This window comes from Nilaparvata lugens, chromosome 1, assembly GCF_014356525.2.
Source record: "Nilaparvata lugens isolate BPH chromosome 1, ASM1435652v1, whole genome shotgun sequence".
NCBI lineage: Eukaryota > Metazoa > Arthropoda > Insecta > Hemiptera > Delphacidae > Nilaparvata > Nilaparvata lugens.
In genome coordinates, this window is record NC_052504.1 from 17,890,795 (window position 1) to 17,918,098 (window position 27,304).

General features: G+C 33.2%; 1 protein-coding gene across 3 annotated transcripts; it reads right to left on the reverse strand.

Moving 5' to 3' along the window:
* Positions 1-1,564: 1,564 nt before the first annotated feature.
* LOC111052512 (zinc finger protein 808) lies at positions 1,565-27,043 on the reverse strand. 3 transcript variants are annotated; one of them, XM_039432454.1, is made up of 11 exons: positions 26,811-27,039; positions 23,523-23,678; positions 23,049-23,216; positions 18,664-18,876; positions 18,070-18,210; positions 17,352-17,418; positions 16,459-16,572; positions 6,214-6,321; positions 5,460-5,725; positions 4,160-4,319; positions 1,565-1,746 (listed from the first exon to the last, which is right to left on the reverse strand). In XM_039432454.1, the coding sequence occupies exons 1-11, from the start codon at positions 26,817-26,819 to the stop codon at positions 1,616-1,618; spliced, it is 1,533 nt and encodes a 510-aa protein (XP_039288388.1). In that variant the 5' UTR covers positions 26,820-27,039; the 3' UTR covers positions 1,565-1,615. The 3 variants fall into 3 exon arrangements, with proteins under 3 accessions (XP_039288388.1, XP_039288394.1, XP_039288382.1); XM_039432460.1 differs by lacking the exon at positions 6,214-6,321 and having other exon boundaries at positions 1,590-1,746; positions 26,811-27,043; XM_039432448.1 differs by lacking the exons at positions 1,565-1,746; positions 4,160-4,319; positions 5,460-5,725; positions 6,214-6,321 and adding an exon at positions 14,446-16,043.
* Between the last annotated feature and the right edge of the window lie 261 nt (positions 27,044-27,304).

Genomic DNA, 27,304 nt, shown 5'->3' on the forward strand with positions numbered 1-27,304 from the left:
CCACAAAATGTTAATTATCGAAATTTATTACACTGTAGACTAAGATTCATTCGAGCATTTTCAAGTGAGTGTTGGAATGTATATGCTTATGCTAAGGGTAGATTAAATGAATGTAATAATTTTTAATGAATGTATTATGTCTTATGATGGATAATAAACTTGATTTGATTTACCTAGTTTAATTCTTTCATTCTCGGGTCTCTCCCTAAATCCCTCGAATAGTTCTTCACAAATGAGTTCGTCCGCCATCGAGCACAGAAATTGGATATGTGTCCATCCACTTTATGGAAGGTTACCAACTTCTTCATTCCTGAATTGAATAACCATTACCCAGTCAGCACACAGACGTATATAATATACGTCAAATTTATGTATTAGCCAATGTCAATGAAAGTAAATAATACGTATAACATTGGTATTGAATACGTCCCATTTACGTATAAATGTCCCGACTTTTCATGTATACGTATTTCTTGATAGTATACTATACACATTTCTTGATACCTACTTATACTATACATTTTTCTTGATTCGTATACTATACGTATTTCTTGATACGTATAGTATACATATTTTCCAATATATATATTGATGTATTGACCTATACATCTATTCTATGTATTGAATAATACGTCAAATATACATATTGTCCAATACATAAATTTGATGTATTGAATAATATGTTTATTTTATGTATTAGCCTATGCATCTATTTTATGTATTGAAAACTAAATCTAATTTATGTATTGACCTATACATCTATTTTATGATTGAATAATACATCAAATCTACATATTATCCAATACATAAATTTGATGTATTGAATAATATGTATTGGCCTATACATCTATTTTATGTATTGAAAATTAAATCTAATTTATGTATTAACCCATACATCTATTTTATGTATTGAAAACTAACTCTAATTTATGTATTGATTGATACATAAATATGTCACACTATTTCATCTATTATATATGTATTTCATACAAATATCTCATTTAAATGAGGTACCTCATTTATACATGTTGCCTAATACATCTAATTTATGTATTGACAAACACATCTATTCCATGGATAGAAATACAAATCTCAGTACCCTTTTTTTGAATTATTTAAAATAATAATAAAATAATTCAAAAAAAGGGTACTGAGATTTGTATTTCTATTTATATTACAAGTAGCCCTATACAGAAAAGACATATATTTCATGTATTGTGTGATACATTTATTTACATACACAGTTTTGTATCATCAATAACATTTTTCATTCAATTCCATTTCATAAAATAACCTTGAACCAGTAGTTGATAAGATCAGGTGTTAGACTCCCCATTAGATACATAGGTTTCATTAGATAGATTAGAGTTCCACATTATCTCTATATTTATATATAATGAAAGGGAGTGCAGTGAATGCTAGAAAAATGTAGTCTATAATTAGCTGTTATTGGTTCAAGGTTGTTTTAATGAATGAATTGCATGATAAATTTGATTGTGGACACACAACTATTATGAGCAGGCATTTCCAGGGAAATTTGAGAAAATATGGTAATAAGGCGAGCAAAAAAACAGTAGAATACAGCTTGAAAATACATATTTATTTAAATAATAAATCAGTGAAACGTATTATTTTTTGTAGATTTTTTTAGATTATAAATTCTGGTTCCAGACTGCCGGAACCACTCCTTCACCCGTATTTCAAATAGCTTGCTAGTAAAGTCTGTATGCGACGCAGCAACAACTTCTGAAACAGAATTTTACAATGTGTTACCTACTACTTACTATACACAGCTTTCATTGAATCGCGCACATTCATTTTAACATGTATGAAAATGGAGAGGTTTTTATAATTGTGTGGCTACCGCAAAATATCATCAGTAATTAATTAATTTATTTATTTATTGGATAGAGTAAACAATACAGAGTCGGAAAAGAAATACAGGCTATTGCCCAAAACTTCTTCACTTTCCTAATTTCGTCTGAAATTGTCCAAATATTATGTAGGTTATGTCCATTTCAATTATTTATACACTAAGGGCCGGTTCCCGAGCTCGGAATTTAGCTAAGTTCTAGACTTTAAACAGCTGGAGTCAGAAAATTAGCTTTGCAAAACGGGACGTAGTCGCAGTTTTTATTTTCTCATTTCTATAATTGGAAACGTTTTTTTCAGACGAAATTAAACATTTCTAAATAATTAAAAATAGCTGAAACTTTACACTATTTTCTCTTTATTGTATTTTGGGTTCAATTTTCTAGTTTGTTGAAATTTAATTCAATAATGTGACTTTGATAATGACTACGACTACGGCCCGTTTCGGAAAGCCAATTTTCTTACTCCAGCTGTTTAGAGTCTAGAACTTAGCCTAATCCCGAGCTCGGAAACCAGCCCTTAATCATCAATCTGAATATACAATTCAGAATAAAACAAACAATTTTAAATTTGAATAGATTAATAATAAAACTTCAGTAAAAACATAAGACAAACTTCAAATTTACAAAATAATTGTATAAAAACACATAAATTTTGAGCTCTAAAATATCACGTTCACCAAGACAACAGCTGACTTATATCATGTAAAGTAATTTATGGTGTACAGGCTACCACAGGTCTGCATTTTGGTTTTGAATACGTTAATGTGAACATGTTTGTTTTGGCAAATCAAAATATTTATATTCATGAACTCAAAATTACTAGTAGTTCTGTGAACAGTAGACCTCACGCACAAGTACCTGATTGAAACTATAGACCTTATGGAAATTCAGCAATAGACTGGTTCTCCACACATCTGTGTAATCACTTGTCAGCTGATTTATGATGAATAATTCTATAGTCTGATTTTTACTCTAATATTGGCGTATGAAGGAGGCTCCTTTTTCCTTTTATACTAGTAGTTCTGTGAACAATAGACCTCGCGCTCAGTAAGTTACATTGACCTGTTGTTATGTTTTCTTCAAAAATTAATAAATAATTTATCAATTTAAAATGTCTAGAAAAAATCCTAAATAAACATAGAGCTTTTTGTTTTATCGTACCGTGACGTGTCGTCCCAGAATGTGAGTGTGAGCGCTGTTATCAGGTCTGGCTGCAACTGTCTACAACCTTTATGGACTATACATTTTCAAGATACCGTATTCGATGTTTTTGAACGGGTAGTATTATAGTCCACTGGACAGCTGATTTATGATGAATAATTCTATAGTCTGATTTTACTCTAATATTGGCGTATGAAGGAGGCTCCTTTTTCCTTTTATATTATCCTAGAAGTGCAAAATTTCCAAAAACCTTGTATATACGTCGACGCGCAATCAAAAAACGAACATACCTGTCAAATTTCATGAAAATCTATTACTGCGTATCGCCGTAGATGCGCAACATATAAACATTAAGAGTAATACCAAACCGTCGACTTGACGAATCTTATACCTCACTTCGCTCGGTCAATAAAATGCAGACCTGTAGTGAGTAGTGACCTGTATTCCATAAATAACTTTACATATGATTTGCATATCATTTCAATGTGAATCTTAAGCCGCGTTTACACCAAATTTATTAACAACTTAATAACTTGATCTTATATAGATTCTATTAGATTGAACGGGACTTGACAAGCACATATATGTTCATCATGTGTATGATAAGTTATGTTCAGTCTAACAGAATCTATAAGGATTAAGTTATTAACATTTTGTTAATAACTTTGGTGTAAACGCAGCTTTAGAGTTGGCAAGAGTATGGTGGATTCGACCGACCTAACCTAACAAAAATTCAACCTTCAATGGCCACATAGGTAAGGCTTCTGATTTTCATCAAGCAAACTTCATTGCTATATTTCTCCGCATTTTCAACATTTCAAGCAATAAAATATAAGAGGTGAGATTTTAATGTGGCTATCAATCAATCAAATTTTTTTAACACTTGCATATTCTATTCTAGCACATTTCTATTGAAAGGTTCAATATAACATTACTTTTGAGGTGAGAGAAACAAAAATAACTTTACAGAGATTTTACTTATTTACTTAAAGGCTATCACACTATTATAATTGTTCACATAAGATTGGGATCCAAAATCTGAAAACACGGCTAGCCTATTTCTTGGATGGAGAGCCTAATCCCGATCTCATGTTACGCCAACTATAAACACTAAGCACACTTACTCTCCAGGGTTTTAATAATCAGAAGGCTGTTTAAGGCCCTCTTCCCTTTCCTGCCTTCCCAGCTGAAGTTTGTAGCCACTTCATTAGTAACCAGTCGGACTAGTGCTCTCCGAACCGCGTCCTCCACATTCCCTCCCCCTATCCTTTGTAAGAAATCCACCTACAAGAAAAAAATAGTCATGGATAAGGATTTTAGATTACAGAAATTACTATTCAGAAGGTTCAAAAGACTTACTTCACCCTTCATTCATTTTTTCAGCAGATGCACTCAGCTGCTGGGTGGCTCTTAGGCCCGCCGCAAAGTACACCCACGCTGATCCACGAAAAGCAACCACGCCGTGGGATGTTTTGTAAACCACTGCTAGGCTTCTCCAGACATCTGATAATACATGCAATGAATTATCCACTTGTCAGCTGATTGATTATGAATAATCCTATAACAATGGTTTACAAAACATCCCACGGTGTGGGTTGCTTTTCGTGAATTAGCGTGGGTCTACTTTGCGGCGGGCCTCAATCAATCAGAAATTTCAATCAACTTTATCAAAATATCTGATCTGTTGACATGACATGGTATACCATTCAAAATTGAAGTATATCAGAGAGTTTTCAAAGTTGATCATTATTTTACAGTTTTAGGTGATTAGTGAATGTCATTTTGTTATTCAATTTGGTTTGTAAACAATCTAAATTAGAACTTTTCTGTTATCAAATGTTTTGAGTGAAAATTTGACCTGAATTCAAGTGTATGGAATATAACCTACTTTTTGGACTATTTAGTGTATAAATCAAAATTCGGGGGGAGAAACAGTTTTGGGCTGTGCCTGTTACTGTAGTCCTTCCCCAATCATTTTGAAGAATTGTGTTCTGCTTATCAATAAATAAATAACGAGTGAAGCTCGGTGCCCCGATATTGTAACATTTAATCCTTGCTCACCTTTCTAAAAATATAATTCCGTGTGTTGTGAGGGGGAGGATTTCTAACTCAATAGTCAGTAATCCATTTTGCTAATTACAGGTCCTTCATTATTCGAACCTCAAATTTGTGTAGAATTATTGATGAAGCTCGAAATAATATGCATTGAAATTAAGAGATTTTCAAAGATAGCCTCGTTTTTGGACGTGAAGTTTTTTGTTATCTTTATATATTTTACTAGAATGAACAGAACTTGCCAAGAACATGATGTGTCTCGCGCACATCATAATGTTTTCCAAGCTTCATTCAATCTATTAAGATTTATAAAGAAAACAGAAAACCGGACGTCCAATAACTGTAGTGTGTGAAACGGGGTTGACTCACCAACAAATTCCTTTGGCTCTCCTCTTTCAGTTTCTCCTCCAGACCAAGGAACTCATCCAGGTTGTGAATAGGCAACATTTTTTCGAATTCTTCCCTATCTTCTTTTTCAATTGAGGGACTTGAGAAGCCTATTTTATTAGAGTTCAATTTCAAAATAGCCTCTATTGCTTCCCTCATCTCCCTCGTTTCCAGGCGGAGGATCTCCCATTTCCTGTCCACACTGACCAACATGGAGTTCAATGATTTTTGCATATTCTCCAATTTATCTGAAAATGAAAGTTGAGAAATTACTTATTTTATAATTGATGAACAAAATTAAACGAAATGAACGGATTATAGCAGGTGCATATGGAAACTAAATACCCACTTTGTAGTATACATACACACTTGGTGAATTCAGGGTGGATAAAAATGCATAATTTAAGTGCAATAATTAATATTTAATAGTCTCTCTTGGAGTTTTGTCTCCACATATATTCAGGTTCGCTGCCATTGACATTTTTAAATGAGATATTTAAAACTAATATTGACTGAATGGTAGCTCCCCTCAAAAATCTCATAGTTTGGGTTGATTTTCAAACTTCTCAGAATTACTAGTATATCATAAATCAAACTTCATAATTTCTGCGTCTCCAACTGCGCTTAAGGATACCGCACATGGAAAATCAAAGAATTGATGTGTTTCTCAGCTGACAAATGAACCAATAAGGACTAGATTTTTCTGTAATTGAGTCAAGTTCAAGGGTTGCATTACCGTTCATTATAGTGCAGTTACGGCACCCTCCATCGCTACTGTTTTGCATGGATGACTCCATGCCCTCCATGTCCTTCTCCACCTTCAAGGAACGTGCAAATGGAGATCCTGTAACATATTCATAACAGATTAATGATCATATAAATTTAAACTAGGTATTTATTTTTCAATCAATTGCTCGAATATGAAAAATTTGTCAAATCGATTTACTATTCCACCCACCCAATGAAAATAGCATATTCTAAACATACATTTCATGAAAGAGATCAATGTCTTATTATTGACCATTTAGAAACCAGCTTCATTTTTATCGAACTTCATTTTTCAAATGGGAACGTGGTCATGTGATGATTTCGATATAGAATTAATTTCACAATAAGATTACAAAATAAAAACTAAATGGCAAAACCCGCACATCGTTATCTCAAACCGTTCCAAAGATCTCAATATTTTAAGATACTAATAAATTATACAAAAATAATAAATGAGTCCCGACATTGAATAATCAATAACTTAATGCTAGTTAACACTTAAGCTAATAGTAGCTTCTACTCACGAATTTCACACTTTGAAAAAAAAATTGTCATAGCAAATTAGTCAAAGTCAAATTAGCAACTGCTAAAACAAGCAGTATTATTAATTACGCGTATGTTACAGACAGACAATAGACAGGCAGGCAGACGTTAACGGGAGCACACCAAAAATCTGGTGTGGCGCACTCACACAACTTTCCTTGCCGTTATGAAAATTGATCACCTGACGCTAGTGTTATCGCGCATCTCAAGTCTACTTATAAACAACTAGCAGGTAACCCGTGCTTCGCAAGGGTCTTTCTTAAAACTTGACGTAATGAAATCTAGAAGAATTCAAAATAGGCCTATAAGGATCCTTGGTTGATTAAAAATTTATATGCTGCATTTCAAGTAAATCAGTATGACCACCTTTCAATTAAAAAAAGAAGTTGGATTCAAAATGGCGGAAAAAATTTGGGTGTGACGGAAAACCTGTTTTTATCATTCGAAAAGGATCCCCAATCATACCTATCTTCTAACTTCCCTTTTAAGAGAAATCTTCTGCTGCTTCAATACAAACTGGAAGCATGACAAATAATTGAAAACTTGGCAAACTGAAAAGCCTTACTACAATAAAGATTCATCAACAACTTATTTTTAAATAATCGTATCTATAATTTACATAAAATATATGTCAATTATAAGACTTTTATTATATGTAAATGATTTACTTTCAGTATGCATTCAATTTATTGAGAAATAGGCCATGAAATCACTTTCAATTAGACAAAAATCAGTAGCCCAATTCTTTTTGCTCAACTATAACTAGAATTCATCAAGTTCTTTTTTTGAATACTTGAATGTATATTGTACGTAAATATACATAAATAATAGGTCAATTCTGGAAAGTATAATCCTTGTAAATCATTTACTTTCAGTATACATTCAATTTATTGACAAATAGGCCATAAAATCGCTATGAAAAATCATTAACACAACGGTTCTAGCCTTACTACAATTGAAATTCATCAAGTTCTCTTTTTTAAATAAACATATATATAATTCACGTGAATTCACATAAATCATATCTTACAGTAATTATGAGACGTATATTATATGTAAATGATTTACTTTCAGTATACATTCAATTTATTGAGAAATAGACCATGAAATCACTTTCAATTAAACAAAAATCAGTAGCCCAATTCTTTTTGCTCAACTATAACTAGAATTCATCAAGTTCTTTTTTAGAATACTTGAATGTATATTGTACGTAAATATACATAAATAATAGGTCAATTCTGGAAAGTATAATCCATGTAAATCATTTACTTTCAGTAAACATTCAATTTATTGACGAATAGGCCATAAAATCACTTCAATTCAGTCAAATATCAGTGACACAGCCATTTAAGCTCAACTCCATAGAAAATTAATTAAGTTTTTAATCTTAAAATTTTCATGTATTATATATGTAAACTATACGTATTTTAAAATACTTGACATAGTTTACCAAGATTGACCCAAGAAATACGTATTATATACGTGGTGTGCTGACTGGGTATGTCAAGGAGCTGTGGTTCCTATGAGACGGCGCAACATGTCACGTGGCACACAGCTCGTGCCACAATCGATTTATTGAAAGACACGTTTGGTGACCGCCTAATTTCACGTTTTGGACCTGTGAATTGACCTCCAAGATCTTGGGATTTTGGACATTGCCAGACCATTTTCTGTCAAGTCATTGGTCCATGCGGATGAGCCACAAATGCTTGTTCATTCGGAAGACAACATTCGCCATGTTATTGCCTACGAACGGACACAAAATGTTGACGAAAGTCATAGAAAATTTGACGTTTAGATTGGACTACATCCCAGCCAGCTGCCATGGCCATATGTCAGAAATAATATTCAAAATATATACCAGATGACAAGATTATCGTTCGATTTGAAAAAATATGTCAATAGATCCATTACTAATGGTGTCAATAATCCATTGTTTTTCATTGCAATTTGAAGTTCTATACCTCTAAACCACCTGTTACAATAAGGATATAGAATTTATCATACGAACCAGCTCAGCAATGAATTACTTGATGTCACATACGCATTATGAATCATAGAATTAAATTATTGAGAAGATGTTCTTAATATAATGATAAGTGGGCTTAATATGGGCTAATAATAGTGCAATTGTTATTGGACTATTACCTTGACCTCAATGCAATAAGATAGTATGTTATTGTTTTAAGATTAATCTCAAAACAAAATAGGTTGAAAACACAAATTGAAATTGTCAACCACTTTTATTATCAATACTATTATTATCAACAGAACCTGGTTTCGTGACTTTATCAGCCACAAACAGCATAGGATGTGGCTGGTGAAACCAGAAAAAGAGGTTCTGTTTAATAGTGTTATGTATTAATAAAAGTGGTTGACGATTTCAATTTGTGTTTACATTATGAAAAAGTACCACATCACACACAACATAACTGTAACAATTTAGGTTCTTATTATGGATTTTCATTTATCACATTATAATTTATAGTGAAATTGTCCATGAATATTAAATTATTCTTAAATATTGAATATAGGCTAGGTAAAAATAAGAAAAGTAAAAAATGAATTCCGATAAACCTCGTTTATTACAAGAGTCAAGAAAACAATTGAAATTGAATAATATTTTAAAAAGTTAGTATACTTGAAACAATGATTACAGTAATCAAATAATAATTCGAGAAAAATTGGAAACTTGTGAACTAGAACAGTTTTTAGATCAAACTTTGAGAAAACATTTGAAAAAAAAACTCAAATACTGTACATACGGTATAGAATGCCATATCAAATAGAACATACCTTTTTCAATTTTAAATATTTTTAGCCCTGCGTGGCATCTGACTAATTCGGAGGCGCTGAATCCGAATCTTATATCACAATTTCTCTATTACCAATATTATGTGTTTTAGGTTTTTTGAAGTGGAGAATAAAATGTGGCTTGTCCGCCGAGTACAGAAAGTGGTAGCTGACTTGCGATAAACAGAGAATCAGCAAAAGGTAAACAGGCTTGAAAGGCTGTAACTCTGTCTGAAACCCATATAAAGAGTGACACAGATTAACGGGAACTTTTAAAAACGCCATAAAACATTAGTGGGAAGGGCAAAAATGATTTTTTCAAACCAATTTAAAATTCAAGACTTGCCATTTGAGAATTATTAATAACATCTATCACCTTTTGACAATTACTCCTTTAAGATGGCTTCCTCCTGAACGAATACACTCTTGAAATATTTGTTAAAGATTCCTTATTGATCGCGGCAACATCTGCGTTTCCTGGTCACATGATATGTCCTCTTGTGATTTTCTGTTTGTGGAGCTATCTCAAATCAAACGTTTTCACAACTTAACCAATAACTGTGGTTGAATCATAAAGAGACAATTCAAAATGAAATTAACAATATCCCAGCTGAAATGTTGCAACAATCGTTCAGTAATCTCAACACAGATTTTAAGTGTATTCGTGCAGGAGGAAGCCATCTTGAAGAAGTAATTGTCAAAAAGTGATAGATGGTATTAATAATTCTCAAATGGTAAGTCTTGAACTTTACATTAGTTTGAATAAAGTCATTTTTGCCCTTCCCACTAATGTTTTATGGCGTTTTCAAATGTTCCCGTTATTCTGGGTCACCCGGTACTTCTAACAACTTTTAGAACGCCAATGATCTTGTTGCTTGTTGTCACTCTGGTCGTAGAACCACGACTAGAAATGTTGCAAATGTGCATCCGTCCTTAAACTTTGACAACTTATCATAGAAGATGTGACATACAATCCATTTTTGATAGGTGAATTTTCTCTTGAAAGAACTGGGGCCATTCGTGTAGGGGTCAGCCAGCAGAGCATATTATGTAAAGAATATAAATAAAAATAGAAATCTAAGTACCCTTTTTAAAATTATTTAGTCACAACATGTTCCAGTTATATGATGCCATTATCAAGTGGTTCATGTAATGAATGTATCATTACAGCATAGTAGCTTCTTTTTATATTACATCACGAGGTCGGAAAGTGTCCGTTTGCAGACTAGAATTTCATGCGAGTCCCGCAAGATACATTCCCGGCCAAGTAACGTAGTAGCTACTTAAAAAATGAAGCCGGGAAGTGACTGTTTGCATGGCTAAGCATGATGTTTCCAGTTGAGGCGTTAAGCGAGACTGGAATTTTATCAGGTTCATTCATGAGATTTCAGTCTAATCCAACGCTCCAACTGGAAACATCATGCTCGGCGCCGCAAACGGACACTTTCTGGCCTCGTGACGTAATATAGGCCTACTATTTCGCCTTGACTAGCCTAGAAGAATGAACTGTGATATGAGAAGATACGATCATTTTGTCAAAAGTTATCAGTGTTAAAAATGTTGATCCTTCATGTGTGCCCTTATATGCCCTTCTGCACTAAGAAATACTAAAATTGAAAGCATCTAACAGGTGATTCTGATAGAGCATGATTTCAGAAACCTATAAACATGTGCAAAATCACAATCCAAGGACAAGAAAATTAGTGATATGTAGCGCTAAAAATTTGGGTTTTTCGAGAATACGGAAATTTGTTATAAAACGTGTCTCAATATTCATCCAAGATAGAAAGTCTAATTGGTCTCAGGCTGTAGAATACACTATTACAAAGAAAGGGATTATGAATTATACATTCAAATGATAAAATTCAGAAGTTATTGTTCATTAAAAACTGAAATTCATAAAAATTCAATTTTTACTAAAATTTGACTCATCTTAAAAAAAAGCAACTCAATACTGAAGACAGTGTTCGGAATTATTTTACTACTATCGAGATTTTATTATAAAAAAATGTGGAATTGATTTTTTTCTGATGATTGGTTTTGGCAGGAAAACGGAAGATAAGCAAAAAATTTCAGGTTTATGATGCATTCTGTTTTAGCACATAGAAATGAGCATGCAAAACTTAGTTTTGTACTTCTTTGATGTATCCAAACAACATCTTAAAAAATCAGAAATATATTTTGCAAGCACACCCCCTTTTTCATGTCTATATTAACTGGACTAAGACGATATTGATAAGTAGTCTATGCAGAAAAAAGTTAGGTGCCAAAAGAATGCATTTGATTTTCTTGACAATACAGTACCGTATTTAAATGAATAGTACCGTAATGTGATTATAGCTTTTTTTAGCTACTTTTGTTGTCGTTTATTTGTTATTGGTTTCTTGGCTCAAAATAGCGTGTATTGTCATTCGCAGACTTGTCAAGCCTTGTTCAGGAAGTCTCATGCTTGTACTGTCAAAACTTCCTAGCCTAGTGGAGTTATATTATAATCATGAATCTCATGATCCCTTACATAAGGTAATTTAAAACTTTTTCACAATATTGTAACAGTTCAGGAAAAAGAAGGCTGGAGCCTGGAGTTGAGATGTCTGAGAGAGTGCCACGTATCAATAGAACAAAGAGGTGAGAATACTGATGCCATTCAGAAGTCGGATAAAGTCTAGCCCGTGAGCGACCGCTGTTATCTCAGTTATTATTGAAGATATCGACTCATTTTTCATGATAGAGGAAAACAGGAAGAAGAAGAGGAAACAGCTATTTTAAATATTGAAATAGAATTTAATTGTATCGAAATAGGCTAGAGCGCTTTATTTTTACTTTTATTTTATTGAAAAAATTTAGATAACTTTTGTTCAAAAGTCTACCAAGCGCTGGAAAATCAAAAGCAACCAATGTAGAATGTGTAACTTCACTTGCCAGACAGAAAGTTGTCTTAAAGATCATCCACAGTGGCATGGAATATAAGAAACTGTTAGTGAGTAGGTTCAGGGAAGCCGCGCGGTAATAATCTATCTCGACCTCCTAATTATGAAGGCGCCCCATAAAGGTGCCAACAGTGCCACCAGAAATAGTAAGTCGCGGTAAAGATGAATATTTATTATTTATTTAATCATTACAGAACTCTCAAAAGAGTACCACAGGCCTAGGCCCAAAACGGTTCCAATTCTAATTTATACAACAGTCCAAATGTAGCTTAGGTTATGTGTCACTTCAACATTTATTATTATTAAACGAAAATCCAAATTAAATGCTGTAATTCACCCCGAAGATTTCTGCTACTGCAAATATTGAGAACAGGGTAAACAGCTAGATGGAAATTCGATGAGCGCTACTATTCAAAAATTATTTGTCAGCTCGGGAACAAAGTCTTCGGGGTGAATTACAACATTTAATTTGGATTTTCGTTTAATAATAATAATAATTCATTCATTAGCATTAGAATAATTGCAATATCTCAGTAATTTCCATCTGTAGACTTCAACATTTTTCAATTACACACTCCAATTTACAATTCAAAACAAACAAAAATCATTTTAAATTAAAAAGTTACTTCTACAATTAATTAAATCAATTCCAAACTTTAAAAAAACATGGATGCCAATGAACAACTGTGCAATGATGAAACATTCTAAATAAAATAATAGATGTAGATATAAGAACGCTAGCGAGCTGAAAAATCTACATATTGACCTGACCGTTCTGTTCGTATCCCAAGGATGCGCGCAGAGTGAAAAGGTAGATTTAGAAGGAAGAGGTCAAAGGATAGAGTTGATCCACTGCTGTCAAGATCCCTAAAAAGGGATCTACAGACCTTCCTACTTCTATAAAGACCTTGCCTCATTTTAACAAAAATGCATGTCGCGTTATGGAAGATGAAGTATTGGTAGTACCTCTTCCTCGACCACTTCACCATGTGGTCGCCTAATAATAACATGAAATATATTTGTGTTACAGGAGTTACTTCTATCCCACTTCGAGCGCTTCCCTCTACACACTATGCGCGCACTCTAAGTTAGGGCCACATACATTTTTTAAGTTTGATCAAAATGATCAATTACTTTATTTCAGTAAGCAAATACATAGAGTAGGCCTACACTATAGTGAGGTCCACGTTATAATGGCAGTGTAGGATTGAAAATACTGTTGCTGTCCTTTTCTATCATACAACAAAACAGATAGCGCTATCTCTCTCTAGCTTTGCGATGTTGTCTGTTTTCCAGAATATTTTATTTTTACTTTTGAAAGTGACAGTACAAACTTGTACAAACAATTCTCAGCCGCCATTTTTTTCTTCATTCTATCAAAATACTTGAGTACACAAGTCTCGTATAATTGATTTAAAATGTATTTTTGAAACGATGAAATAATCTTTAAACATTACCGTATGAGAAACACAAATTAAAATACCTGAAATGACATTTTAAAAGTTGATAACTAACCATCCTAGACTTCATCCATGCTTCAGTTAGCCTATCCGTACCGGTATAAATAATATTGAAAAGTTATTTCAGAATTAATCCATTAAAATTAATTATTTTTAAATAGGATTTCTATTTTTCTATTATTTTAAAAAGAAATTGGAATAGAATACCTACCAAATAACTTAATTTCTGTTGTTTTGAGATTCAGATTGGTGTATCACAGCTTTTTAAAATATTCGCCATTTCAGGTTTGTATAAAAATAAAATCTGATCTCAGTTATGGAAGCAAATTTTTTAATCAAATTATGAAAAAATATATATTCTTGATTGATTTGACATTAAATTGATTATTTTATCAAGGGAATTATAATTATTATTGGATCAAATTTAATGGGATGAATTGAGTAATAGCTGTGTACACTCAGTGGCAAAATGGAGAGACTTGGCAACGTTTTTCTCCTATCTTTCTTCACTGCCGTTATAACGTGGACCTCACTATAGGCCATGCTAGTGCAATAAGATTACAAAAAATACAATTACAATAACAAGAAATATATAAGAATAATACTTAACATGCAATGCAACAGCAGGCTCTGGCATCAAAGCTATTTGTTTTTTCACAATCGAATAGCACATGCAACAATTGTATTTAGCATATGAAACACTTGTGAGCTACTTCACAGACAACATGACGTTTCTTGCCTGTGATCACATTAATCAAAGGATTATGGCTTCCCATTAGTGCCAGTTCTTACATGCAATTTCAATATTGTCCACACCTGGCAGCTCAATATTAGCACATGTAGGCATATTTTATAACACTATCCTATACAATAAACTATTATATTTAACAAAGTAACAATCTCATATAACATAATTATTTATAATCAAAAACAATCATTCTATCTTGAGCATTCTATAAACACAATAAAAAATATATTCTTAAAATTATAAATATTTGCTTGATATAAGATGAATCAATCACATCAGAAAGATCTATCATTTTGAAAATAGCATCAGTGTTTCTCTTAGCAGTAACATTCATAGCCGATAACAAAAGAGACTTTATAGTGGATATGATCTCTCATACTGGTGAAAAACCTTTGTGCCACCTTCTTTTATGCTTTATCAAGGGGGATAACTATGCACACTGGTGGTCACAAAGGTTTTTCACCATTATGAGTTCTGATATGTGTTTTTAAATGACCAAAAGCGATGGTCTTGTAACCACAAATATCGCATGTAAAAGCCTCTGTAGTATGATTTTTTTTATGTACTGACAGACCACTTGAAGTTGGGGATCTGTTCATTGGCTTTTCATTGGTATGACGATTTCTCATATGCAATTTCAAATGTCCAAACCTGGTAGCTCGATATTGGCACATGTTACACTTGAAAGGTTTTTCTCCACTATGTATTCTCCTATGTTCATTTAGTTTGCTAGGCCTGGAACACTTAAAACTACACTTGTCACAACTCAAGTTCTTAATTTCAGTATGAATCTTCATATGACTACGGAAACGTCTCAGCCTGTTGCATTTGAAGTCACACACTGTACAGCTATAGAGATCCTCTTCCCCTTCATGAATGCACCTTACATGATCTTTCAAATCCGACAGGTACAAAAATGTTGAATCACATTGATCGCAAAAGTAACGCCTTCTTTCATTCTGTCCACTGAAATGAATCCTTTCAATATGCCTTTGCAAGGTATATTTGTTAATAGATCTATAATTACAAATATCGCACTTATATGGTCTTTCTCCAGTGTGACTTCTATAATGCCTTGTAAAATGAGGCTTTCGGTTGGTCTTGTATTCACAGATATCACACTTATAATGTGTTTCGTCAGCAACATGAATCTTGGAATGTGTTGAGAATTGAGATGAATTTTGCGCTTTGTATCCACGAGTTGAACTACACCTGCTCCTGCACTTTTGAATAGCATCAGCAATCACACCTCTCTTTGTTTCATTAATGCGGTATTCTCTCAAACATCTCAACAACAGCCCTCTTTCTCCTGAACTGTTACAAGATTCTGAAAAAAAATTTAAATGCAGGCCTTATGTAAGGGAAGATTTTATGGTTAATTAATTTACTATTTTCACTGGTAAAATGATATCATGCCACCTGGCTAGGAAGTTTGTATTGGCAGTAAAAGCTTGAAAGTTTCTTGCCAAGTCTGGGAATTCATCCAAGTACTATAAACACATTCCAAAGTGAGTTATACCATAGAGAAAGGGTTTATGCTATCTTTTATCTATGGTGCACACAATAGTTTTCGCCAAAACAAATAGCATATAGAGCAAGAAAATAGCAAGAGAACAAATCTATACTCAAGGAGAAGTATTCGACTACAGTAACAGTACTTAGAAAGGGTATAGTATTGAAATATAGGCTAATATTTATGGTGAGGAAAGTAACATTTTTGTTTTACCCCATATTCAACTGACCTGCTTCAACTGATGGTTCACAGCCTTCATTGGGCCTATGGGCTTCCAAACTAGATCCTACATTTGTGCCTAAATCCTCCAATCTAAACGCACTAACAACTGCTACACGGCCAACTGAAATAAATTGAAACAAATAAAATATAAAATAAATAGAAATAAGAATAAATTCTATTTTGAAAAATAAATAATAAATTATACGCGTATATTGAAAAAAATATAGAAGTAATCATGATAAAAAAATGTATACAGCAAACCTCAAGTACCGTAACTCAAGCAACAAATAACAAAGTTATCGCTCAATCAATAATGAAAATATATTATTTTACATTAAAAAAGATTAATCTACATTCACTAGCTTTTAAATTCATAATGCACAAGGTGTGTAATCAATCGATTTATCAGGTAACAGTGACTTATGAACTGATTGTTCCATGAATAGATTAATCCATGAGAAATTGATATATTATCATCTAGAAAGCATGTGTGCTATAACCTGAATTTTCATTTTATATGATCGATTATGCTCTGTGAAGAATATTTTGAGAGAGCATTAAAAAATAATTACAATAGAACATAAGGAAACTCAATACAAAGAATACAATACGACTTATCTTATACAAGATATAAATATACTTCACACAGCCCAATAGTAAACAATTCAACACAATCCAATTTACATTACTAAACTGAACTAAAAACAGCACAATTGAGAAAATTAGGCTGGATAAATACAATACGACAACAAAAATTAAAACAACACATTATAATTCACCCATTTTCAATTCAACGCCCAAAGTGCAATTTTTTACAGAACTGTAACAGACTTAACTAACACAACACATTAAAATAAAATCACAAAAGTAGAATGAATTATTACATCTCTTATTACTTACAAAGTTTAAATTCCAAATCGTCATAGAGTTGTGAATTGTCATTCAAGTAAACTTCCATTGGCTCAATCTAGAAAAGGCACAAAATAGCTCAGTTAATTAATCACAGGAATTTACTTCACTATATCGTTATTTCTCATCCTATTGAGAAACACAACTTATTTATTTATTCATAGACAATAGATAAATTCAAACTTGATAAAATATTTGTGAATGAAAAAAGAATAATCACATTATAAAAATAAAGTTATACTTTTAATTATTTACATCTACTATTCTTATTATTTAACAGCTTATTAACCTTATTTTGCTATCTATTTTCATATACAATCTAGTTTTTGTAAGCAAACTTCTCTGAATATTTGTATAACTATTATAGTGTGTATATGTGAAAATACCTTCCGATTATGTGAAAACTATATAATAAAAGATTTAATTTATTCGAAAGGCTTTCTGTGACTCACTGGAGGTGTTATTTTGTAGGCTGTGTAGAAGATTTTACTTGCAGTTCAGTTTGTGTGATGTTATTTTATAAAATTTTAGTTACATTCATGCTGTGTTTGTATGTTGTTGTTTTTTTTTTTTTGCTAATAAATGAATTTGATTATATCTTAATCACAATACAAATCGCTTATTATAAGATACAAAGTAGGCCTATAATTAAATAAAAATACATAATCTGTAAAAATGATTGCCACAGTAATTTGAAATAAAGTCTTACTTTTGGTAGAAACGGATCCACTGAAGGTTCATTTGAGAACTCCTCTTTCACGATGTTTATGGGAAATTCTTCATATACATCAATTTCATTCTTCACAACCCCGGCAACAATGCCAGCATCAGCATTTATACAATGATTATCCTGTCAATGAAGAATAATTTAAAATAATGAAACTTCATATTGAATTTATTAAACCACAGGATTTCAGCTTGAAAAATCAGACAGTAGAATGTTTTTCTTCCAGTATTAATGTCAGAAATGAAGTTGAAATCTTCAAATTTAATTTTTCAAGCCTTCATTCTATAAACCTAATAACGATTACGTTATTACTAATATAACAATTACTAACGATTCCAATATCAGAAGGTTTGGTAAGAAAGAAAGCAGCATCGTTTGAGTAATTTCCTAATAAAGTGGTATTATGGAACAAGTTGTACACAATAGTTTCGAGTACTCGTACCTGCTAGTCATACCCATATTTTGCAGCCATATTCAATACGTAATCCTTCACCAAATCTCAATCTACTTTTTCACAAACTGATGTGTATTATTTGCATCAACAATTTTATATTTGAAACATATAGTATAACTAACCTCAACTTGCTTTACTGAACCATCAAGAGGAAATTCCGTCATGGGCAACTGAAATGGATTTTCGTCAATGTCTATTTCATCCTTGATGTAATTAGAGATATCATAATCATCTATCTCCTCCTCCTGCTCATTATCATCATCCTCCACCACCTCGTCCTCCTCCTCCTCCTCTTCCCCAGCGAATTTTTGTCCATGAAAATTGTCATGTTCTACCTATAATAATGAAAAAAGTATGGATATGCATTCGGATTGACTGAAGACATAAATGTTACTTGTGTGAAGTATACCATGCATCTAATTTCTTGCACAATTGTCCAACTTTGTGATATGAGAGGAAAATCATGTAAGAATTAAATAATCATATAAAATTCTTGTGTATTTCATTTACAATAATTCATGTAATAATACAAGTGTCAAAGAAGTGATTTGGAGACAAGCAATAAGCTAAACTCAGATCTGTGCTTCTCTAAAGCCCGGCAAAAAGAGAAGTACGGTATATATACTAACTGAAAACTCCGAATTCAGGGAAACAAAGCATTCAGCAATAAATTAAAACTATATCAACTGAAACACCCAGTAAGTGTAAAATAGAATAACTGTCTTCGAACGCTAGTTCCAAATCTAAACTGAAGATTCATAATTTCATCCTAGACATAAGTGTTACTATAGTTATATGGTACTAAATAAGTTTGTTCAGTGTTTTTTCAAAAGATTTTTAACTCATCAACATTTCCAAATTTAAAAGAAATCGTTTTATGTGTAATTTTCAGATTGATTGTTTGGTGTATGAATTATTAATATATGGACATAACCTATATTTGGTCTATTTGAGACAAAATTAAGAAATAATAGTCTAGAAGTTTTGGGAAATAGCCTGTTTTTCTGGATATTGCATTTGTTTGCTTCATTTAATAAATGAATAAATAAAGTGGAAATTACTATAAACATCCATAGGTGTTTCTTTGAAATGGGTCTAACCTATTTGGGGATTTTCCAAGTAACAACAGTAACTAGGTAGTCCTCAGGTATTGAGAAAGCTAGAAAATTTGAAATACAAAACTGTATCAAATCACCCGGTTTTACTCGGTACCAGTGCAAGTGCTTGATCATCATTTTGAGCCTTGAGCACACCAATGAGAGATGAGTGCTGAACGCGAGACAACAACGGGAGCAGGACAATTTCAACTATCCAATCACGGCTTAAAAATTGGCACGCTCCCGTCAACTAGCGGTTGGCAAAAGGATAAGGAGAACAAAACGTTTTTCTTGGAAGAAGAATGCTATAAGAACAATCTTGAGTTTTTATTTAAAAAAATACACTTTTTTTCATGTTGGAATATTTTTCAATGCTGGGAATACTAAGCTCATATGCAACAGCTTGATTTAACAAAGAAAGATCAGCTGCTCTTTTAAACCCGGAATGAAACATATTAGAATGAATGCGATGATCAACAAGTAATTGTAATTTAGCGTTCAGCATAGTTGGTGCATATGGTCCTAATCTTCATCTCTATACATTCATGCGTATTTTTAACGTTAAAGAAAACTTTGAAGGAGATACTTCCAAATAATCAAAACTTCCATGTAAATAGAGCAGGTTTCGATTTCAGGATATAGCACCCTACTAATGTCTTCCTAATGCCTTGTGCAGACCACTGCGATATCAACCATTTAAGCCGGGTCCAATTAAGCTCAAGTTTACCATCAGTCTTTTGCTCAAGCAAAAGACGGATGTAAATTGCGTTCACACGTATCCGTCTTATGTCGTCCGTTTTCCTATTTTTGTGCTCACAAGCTCAGTTCGTCATCAACTATGGAAGAGCTAGTACTCTTGGCCACTTTTGTTTTGTGTGTAAAAAAATAGGAAGAAAGGTAGAGTTCATCGTTCACGTTGGAGTAGGGACTGGTTGTTAGAAAGACACAAATTTTCTCACGTTGCATTGCTTTGAGAATTGCAAGATGAATCTGAAAATATGTTTATAATTTTGTTTATATGTTCCTCATTTACAGTGAAACGCGGCAATAGATTTTCATGAAATTTGACAGGTATGTTATGTTCCTCTTTAAATTGCGCGTCGACGTAAATACAAGGTTTTTTGAAATTTTGCATTTTAAGGATAATACAAAAGGAAAAGAAGTCTCTTTCGAACGCCAATATTACCGTAAAAATCAGACTATAGACATCATAAATCAGCTGTCGAGTGGATTATTACTTGCATGCAATTAATATCCCATTGTAATTTAGTAAAAAATCAGCTGTCGTGTGGACTATTAATTGCAATCAATGAGGCATGCAATATTGATAACTCGATGTAGCTTATTATTTTTTCTCCCGACTTATCTTTGCTTTTCAACTCGGGAAGCTTAATTATATTAGCATAGTTGTTGTTTAAAACAAATTATTAGCATTCTAAAGCTATTCTAATGCTAATAATTATTTTTAATATTAATAATATTATTGTCGATACAGCAAAAATCATAATATCAACATCAAATTCTGAGATTATCATGAGAATCAAGAAAAAAAGCGTTATGTAAAATCGATAAAAAAAAACTTGCTTATTTTCAAGTACTCGCGAGGCATTTTATTAATTTGAGGGCGCTGAATCCGAATCTGAAATCACAATTTCTCTATCTCCATTTTTACGCGATTTAGGTTTTGGTGGATAGGCAAAAGACGGACGGTTGGATGGAAAAAGATTCCCGACCGATACATTTTAAGTTTGACGACTTAGCTTGAAGACCCATCCGTATTACCGTCCAGACGCAACGACTTACGTTTTCCGACTTTTGCTTGAGCAAAAAACTGAAGCTAAACTTCAGCGTCTGGACCGGGCTTGAAACAATGGTTAGGAAAGTTGCCGTAATGCGAATCGAAGTAGTGTGCACAGGGAATTAGGAGGACTATGAGAGCCCACACCTACCATACTTACAGTCGTATAAAAAAGGTGCAAAAAACTTTCGTGTCTTACTGAAAACCATACAAATTTAATTTTTCATGCATCAATTCTATACAGCAACAATGATTCATTCCATACAGAAACAAGTGGCACTATCAACGTCAATTTCAGAAGACTTGATAACGTAGAAAGCATAAATTAGTGAGCCTGAGCCATTTCCATACAGTCTACAGTGGTAGACTACTACATCTTCTTCTTCTGCTTCAATCGTCCGATTGGTTGGCAGCTTTCCATCCTTGTCTGTCCAGAGCCAGCTGTTTTAGTTGGGTATAGCTCTGGACCCCAAGATCCCGGGTTATCTGCTTCAAATATTGTAGCCGGGGTCTTCCACGAGCCCGTTGTCCACTGATTGCACCTTCCAGTATTGTTAGCGTGAATTCGCTGTGTCTTATAATATGTCCTATCCAAGAATGCCGTCTGTCCCTAAGAGATTTCAATAGAGTTTTTTGTGTCTCTTCAGCCCTTTGAAATACTTCTTCATTTGTTATTCTATCGGTCCATTTTATTTTCAGCATTCGCCTCCAACACCATACTTCAAATACATTAATTGCCTTTTCTTCCGCCTTACCGATAGTCCATGTCTCTGAGCCATATAGTGCAATACTCCAGATACAACTCTTTATAAGTCTCTTTCTCAAATCCAGATTCAGACTTTTGGAGGAAAGCACATTCCGTTTATTGATGAAAATGGCCTTGGCTTCTCTTATACGGCGCTTTATGTCTTCTTTGTCTTTTCCATCCTCTGAAATAATGCTACCTAAGTATTTGAATTTTTTTACTTGTTTGAGGGCGTTATTCTCTATCTTTACTATTTCAAAATCAGGATTCTTGGAGCAGATCATCACTTCTGTCTTAGTCTTATTTATCTCCATGTAAAATTCATTTTTGAGAATGTAATGCAAGGTATTCAGTGCTCTCTCTAGATTACCTTTATCTTGTGCCACTATTGCAATATCGTCTGCAAAGCGGAGCATTTGCACTCTTAATTCATTTACCTTGATTCCTGAACAATATTCCTTACATTTATTGACAGCCTGTTCTACATAGATATTGAACAAAAGCGGTGACAAACTACAACACTGCCTTACTCCTCTCTTGATGGCAGCTTCTCTTTGTTTCTCACCCACCTTTATAAATGCTGTTTGAGCAGTATACAGCTCTCTTATGATCCTTCTGTCTCTGTAATCTACTTTGATTGTTTTGAGTGTTTGCATGAGGACATTCCAATTTACCCTATCAAATGCCTTGATAGACTGCTACATAGTCTGAACTAATAGCACTAAGCTCGAATTCTTTTGATATTTTTCGCCGCTAATATCATACCTTAATTCAGTCTCCAAAAATATCATTAATCAAATCTCAATTGAAGCTGTTGTGTACAAGATACATGAATTTAATATAAACTTGATAGCAGTTATAACTTACCTGAGCATGCTTTGCTGAACCATCGGCAATATCGTGTGGAAAGTCCTTCATGGATAACTGAGATGATTCTCCATCAATGTCGACTTCATCCTTGATGTAATGAGAGACATTATAATCATCTCCTTTTTCACTCTCGGATTTATGTTCATGAAAATTGTCAGTTTCTACCTATGAAGAAGAATAAAGTATGAACAGGTGTATTAAGAATTCAATTTGAATTGAGATTTTGAAAATACTGTGAGCCTACCAGTATTGTATTTCAATCAATTAAAATAATCACAAATTGGTATTAAGTGGGCCTACAATCTAAAGACCTTGTTTGGTTAATTTTAATTATTCGAGAACATAATGGACAGGCCTACCAGCGAGAAGCACTCTGTAACTTTACTTTGTATCAAACTATTTATTAATCTGTGTAATTGCTATTTGAGGGTATGAAAACATAATTAAATACTATAATAGGAAATAACTTACCTCATGTTTAATTGCGTCAATGTCTAAAGAAAATACATTATTATTTAACCCCTGAATTGAGGTTTCATCACAGTCTATTTCAGTCTTGATCCTACTAGCGATATAATCAACCGTGAAAATTTCTTCTTCACAGTTATCACGTTTGTCAGTTTTCACCTGAGACAAAGAAATAAATAAAAATATAATGAGATAATGTAGTAATTTTACAAAGCATTGAAGAACAATAAGTGCATACATTAGATATTCAAATTAAATTTAAAAACAATCAATAATTATATAGGATATATCAGTTTCCTCCCAACTATAAATAGGACAGATAGTTTGTTATAGAAATTGAATTTGTCCATATTGATGGAATGATTTACAATAAATTATTTGTTCCTATTGAATTGTATCTTTACAAAGTGTAAGAGTTCTTACAGCCACTCTAGTATTTACGTAATATTTGATGAGAAGTTGAAACTGTCTCATTGTTTTCCTTCATTTTATATTTACAAGCTTCTTAATATTTGGTGCAACTCAAACAGCTATCCATTACATGTATGTCTGTAGCTAGGCTCAACCTAGTACGGGAGGCCTCAAGGTAAGCTTCTCAGCAAGTATTGTGGCGATGGATTTCACTTCTTTTATTCCAGATTTTTTTGTTTCTTCATCAGATGTATGAGAGGGCACAAAACGTACTAGCTGTGGATGTTAAGGACTTCTAATATCCGTGGTAAGCGGTTTACAGTGGTCCCTACTTGCAGCAAATGTGATAGTAAAGAGTGCTCTTATTTTGGAGGAGCAGCACATACTTTGTTGCTGGCACATGTCCCCACAGGATCAGTCCATTCATGAGGTGGCGGTGACTTTCCCTGCCTACCATATTTCTGAACTTTTTTTAGCAGGTATATTACACTGGATAGTTTCCGGCACACTTCAGACACATGGTGATTCCATCTCAGCCAGAGACCAGACAGCTTCACTGGTTCAGGTTCTACTTCCTGTCGTCTGTCTCATTGACCAAATGAGGCTGATTGTTTTATTGTTTGCTGAGAGTCACTTTTTGCGTCACTTGGTAGCTCTGGAGATCTTGCATTTGCCCCACCACTTGTTGGTCCTCTAGCTGTTATAATAGCGTTGTCTGCAAAAATCACTGCTTCCCAGTTTGCTCATTCATGAGAAGAATGAAAAGCAAGCGTCCAAATATTAGGCCCTGTGTAACACTGTACTCGCCTCCTCTGATCCTTGAAGCTGCTCCCTTTATTAAGGTGGCTTGCATTCTATTTGGCAATTGTTTTCAGCTCAGTCCCTTTCATGTCATACATGACATCCAAACATGTAAATTCTATTAAATTAAAAGCTGATACATGGAATCAATTACTCAATGTAGGTACGGTAGATCTTTAAACGTCTGATGTAAAATGCAACAGAATCAGAATAAGTTTTAATGAAAATTGAATTTACATGGGTGTAAAAAATCCCAATACTTTGTTCCAAATTAGGAATAACACCAAGTGTGTTTAATTTTAGTTTGTTTCAGTGGTTGGTATGTGGTACATTCTAGTGTTATAACGTAGTACAGTACGGTACGTCCCGTAGCTTTGCATCAGTGACTTTGAAACGGCATAATGGGCTATGTATGGTTCGCGGAGTGATATTCCTACTTTTGCAATAACATAGGCTCCATATTCCCTAGATTCCTAAATGGAGGAAGCTCCCTACACACAGAGATTCTTCATGAACGAGAGTGGCAACGTATCACCAACAACGGAAAGAGCATGTTGAACGAATGTCAGCTGATAGGCTGTGTTGTGCAAGAGACAAATGTTTAAAATAATTGAACAGTATTTTTTCTCTTTGCTTTTGGACTAAAATATTTCGTCTTTGGAGTGGAATATTTCGTCTGAATTTCTGTGCCCCTGCTGAAACGAAGCCTTACGGCTACGAGTATTTGTTGGCTGTTAATTAGGATGTACAATTTAGCGTACTTTATGTAAGATGAACAAAAAAATTGAATAAACCCGTTTCCACCCCTTGTAGCTACAGTAATTTTTAAAATATGTGACAAAATACGCAAAACTTGGTCCCGAAAAAAAGTTTCTTTAGAAAAAAAGAGAGCTTAACAGATTTTGTCTATTATCATTCGTTTTATAAATATGTAATTAAGGATTATTTTCTAAGATTGCGTTTGTCTATTGCCTTTATACTTATTCCATATCTTTCTCTAACAAATTAAATTTTCTACAGGTTCTGTGAAAAATATTATTTCTTTTTATTGTACATGTAACATAGTAAATCTGCTTCAAACCTTAAAGGAACTTGTTTTTCGAGATAAGTTTTACGTATTTCGTCACATTTATCTTAAAAATATTACTGTAGCTAAAGGTCTGGATACAGTTTCATTAAATTTTTCAATTCATTTCCCATAAACTACGCTAAATTGTACCTCTTAATTAATAGCAAACAAATTCCCTTAGGGCTTCGTTTCGGCAGGGGAACTGAAATTCAGACAAAATCTTCACTCTGTATAACTTGGTAACCAAGCATTATCGGACCTATGTTAATTAGAACTTTTTTCTTCTTTATATGAGAGGAATCACTCCCTGACTTATGAGCACCTTTTTTGGAACACTCTGTATAACAAAGTGACTTAGGTCTCCATATTGAAAATTATTATATCAACTAAGTGCACAAAAAATAAAAACTCTTATGCTTTATTTAATAGCATGGGAATATTTTTTGCAAGAACATATAAGGCTAAAGTGCACGTCCAGTGCCAACATACCTGTCATCAAATTTTTGGTTGGGATCGATTTAGTATGTTATTTTGAGCACAAAATCAAAAAAATTAAACGGCGCTCACTATTGTTTTTAAAATATACTAAGTTCAAAGTAGCAGAACTTTACATGCATTGAACCTATAAGTAGCAACCATAAGTAGCTAAGGTTAGGAAAAGCTGTAGGTTCGGAAAAGTTTTATGTTAGGAAAGCTTAGGTTAGGAAAAGCTTTGGGTTAGGAAAACTCAGATTAGGAATATCATAATTTGATGATTTAAATAATCAAAATGGCTGCTACTCATAGGTTAAATGCATGTAAAATTGTGCTACTTTGAACTCAGTTTATTAGAAAAACAATAGTGAGCGCCGTTTAATTTTTGTGATTTTATGCTCAAAAAAACATATTAAATCGATCCCACCCAAAAATTTGATAATAGGTATGTTGGCACTGGACGTGCACTTACACCGAAAATAAAATCGAGTAATCATTACTAGAAGTCAAAGTAGACTAGGCTACTTGCTACTAACCTCAAACATTATGACAAGATATCACAGATTCCACAAAGAAAGAATGAACCAAGAAACCATGGAAGGCCTAGTACCATCTGCATTTTCCTTGGGTTGGACTTAAAAAGTATTAGTTGAAAAATAAGACAAAAGCTAATATATTTAAATAATTAACAAATCTGGCCCTAACTCAAAAATAAAAATAAAAACATCTACTTCTAATACAGGTTACAGGCACACAGGCATAATGGGTTCGTTCTGGGACCAAGATAGATTGGAGAACTTTCCCAGTTCTAGTGGTGAATTGTTCCATGTCACGTGATTACCTATCACTGTTACAAAGGGAACACGCAACTATAGTGAGGTCCATGTTATAATGACAGGGTACGATTGACAATACTGTTGTTGTCCTTTTCTATCATACAACAAAACAGATAGCGCTTTCTGACTCTAGCTTTGCAATGTTGTCAGTTTGCCAGAATATTCTATTTTTACTTTTGACAGTGACTGTACAA

Bases quoted from the DNA above. Each gene is read 5' to 3' on its own strand.
- LOC111052512 (XM_039432448.1), bottom strand. The intron at 23,217-23,522 runs GTAAGTTATTTC...TCTTCTTCATAG, and splicing joins TTGACGCAATTAAACATGAG to GTAGAAACTGACAATTTTCA. The intron at 18,211-18,663 runs GTTAGTTATACT...CTTCATTGACAG, and splicing joins GTTCAGTAAAGCAAGTTGAG to GATAATCATTGTATAAATGC.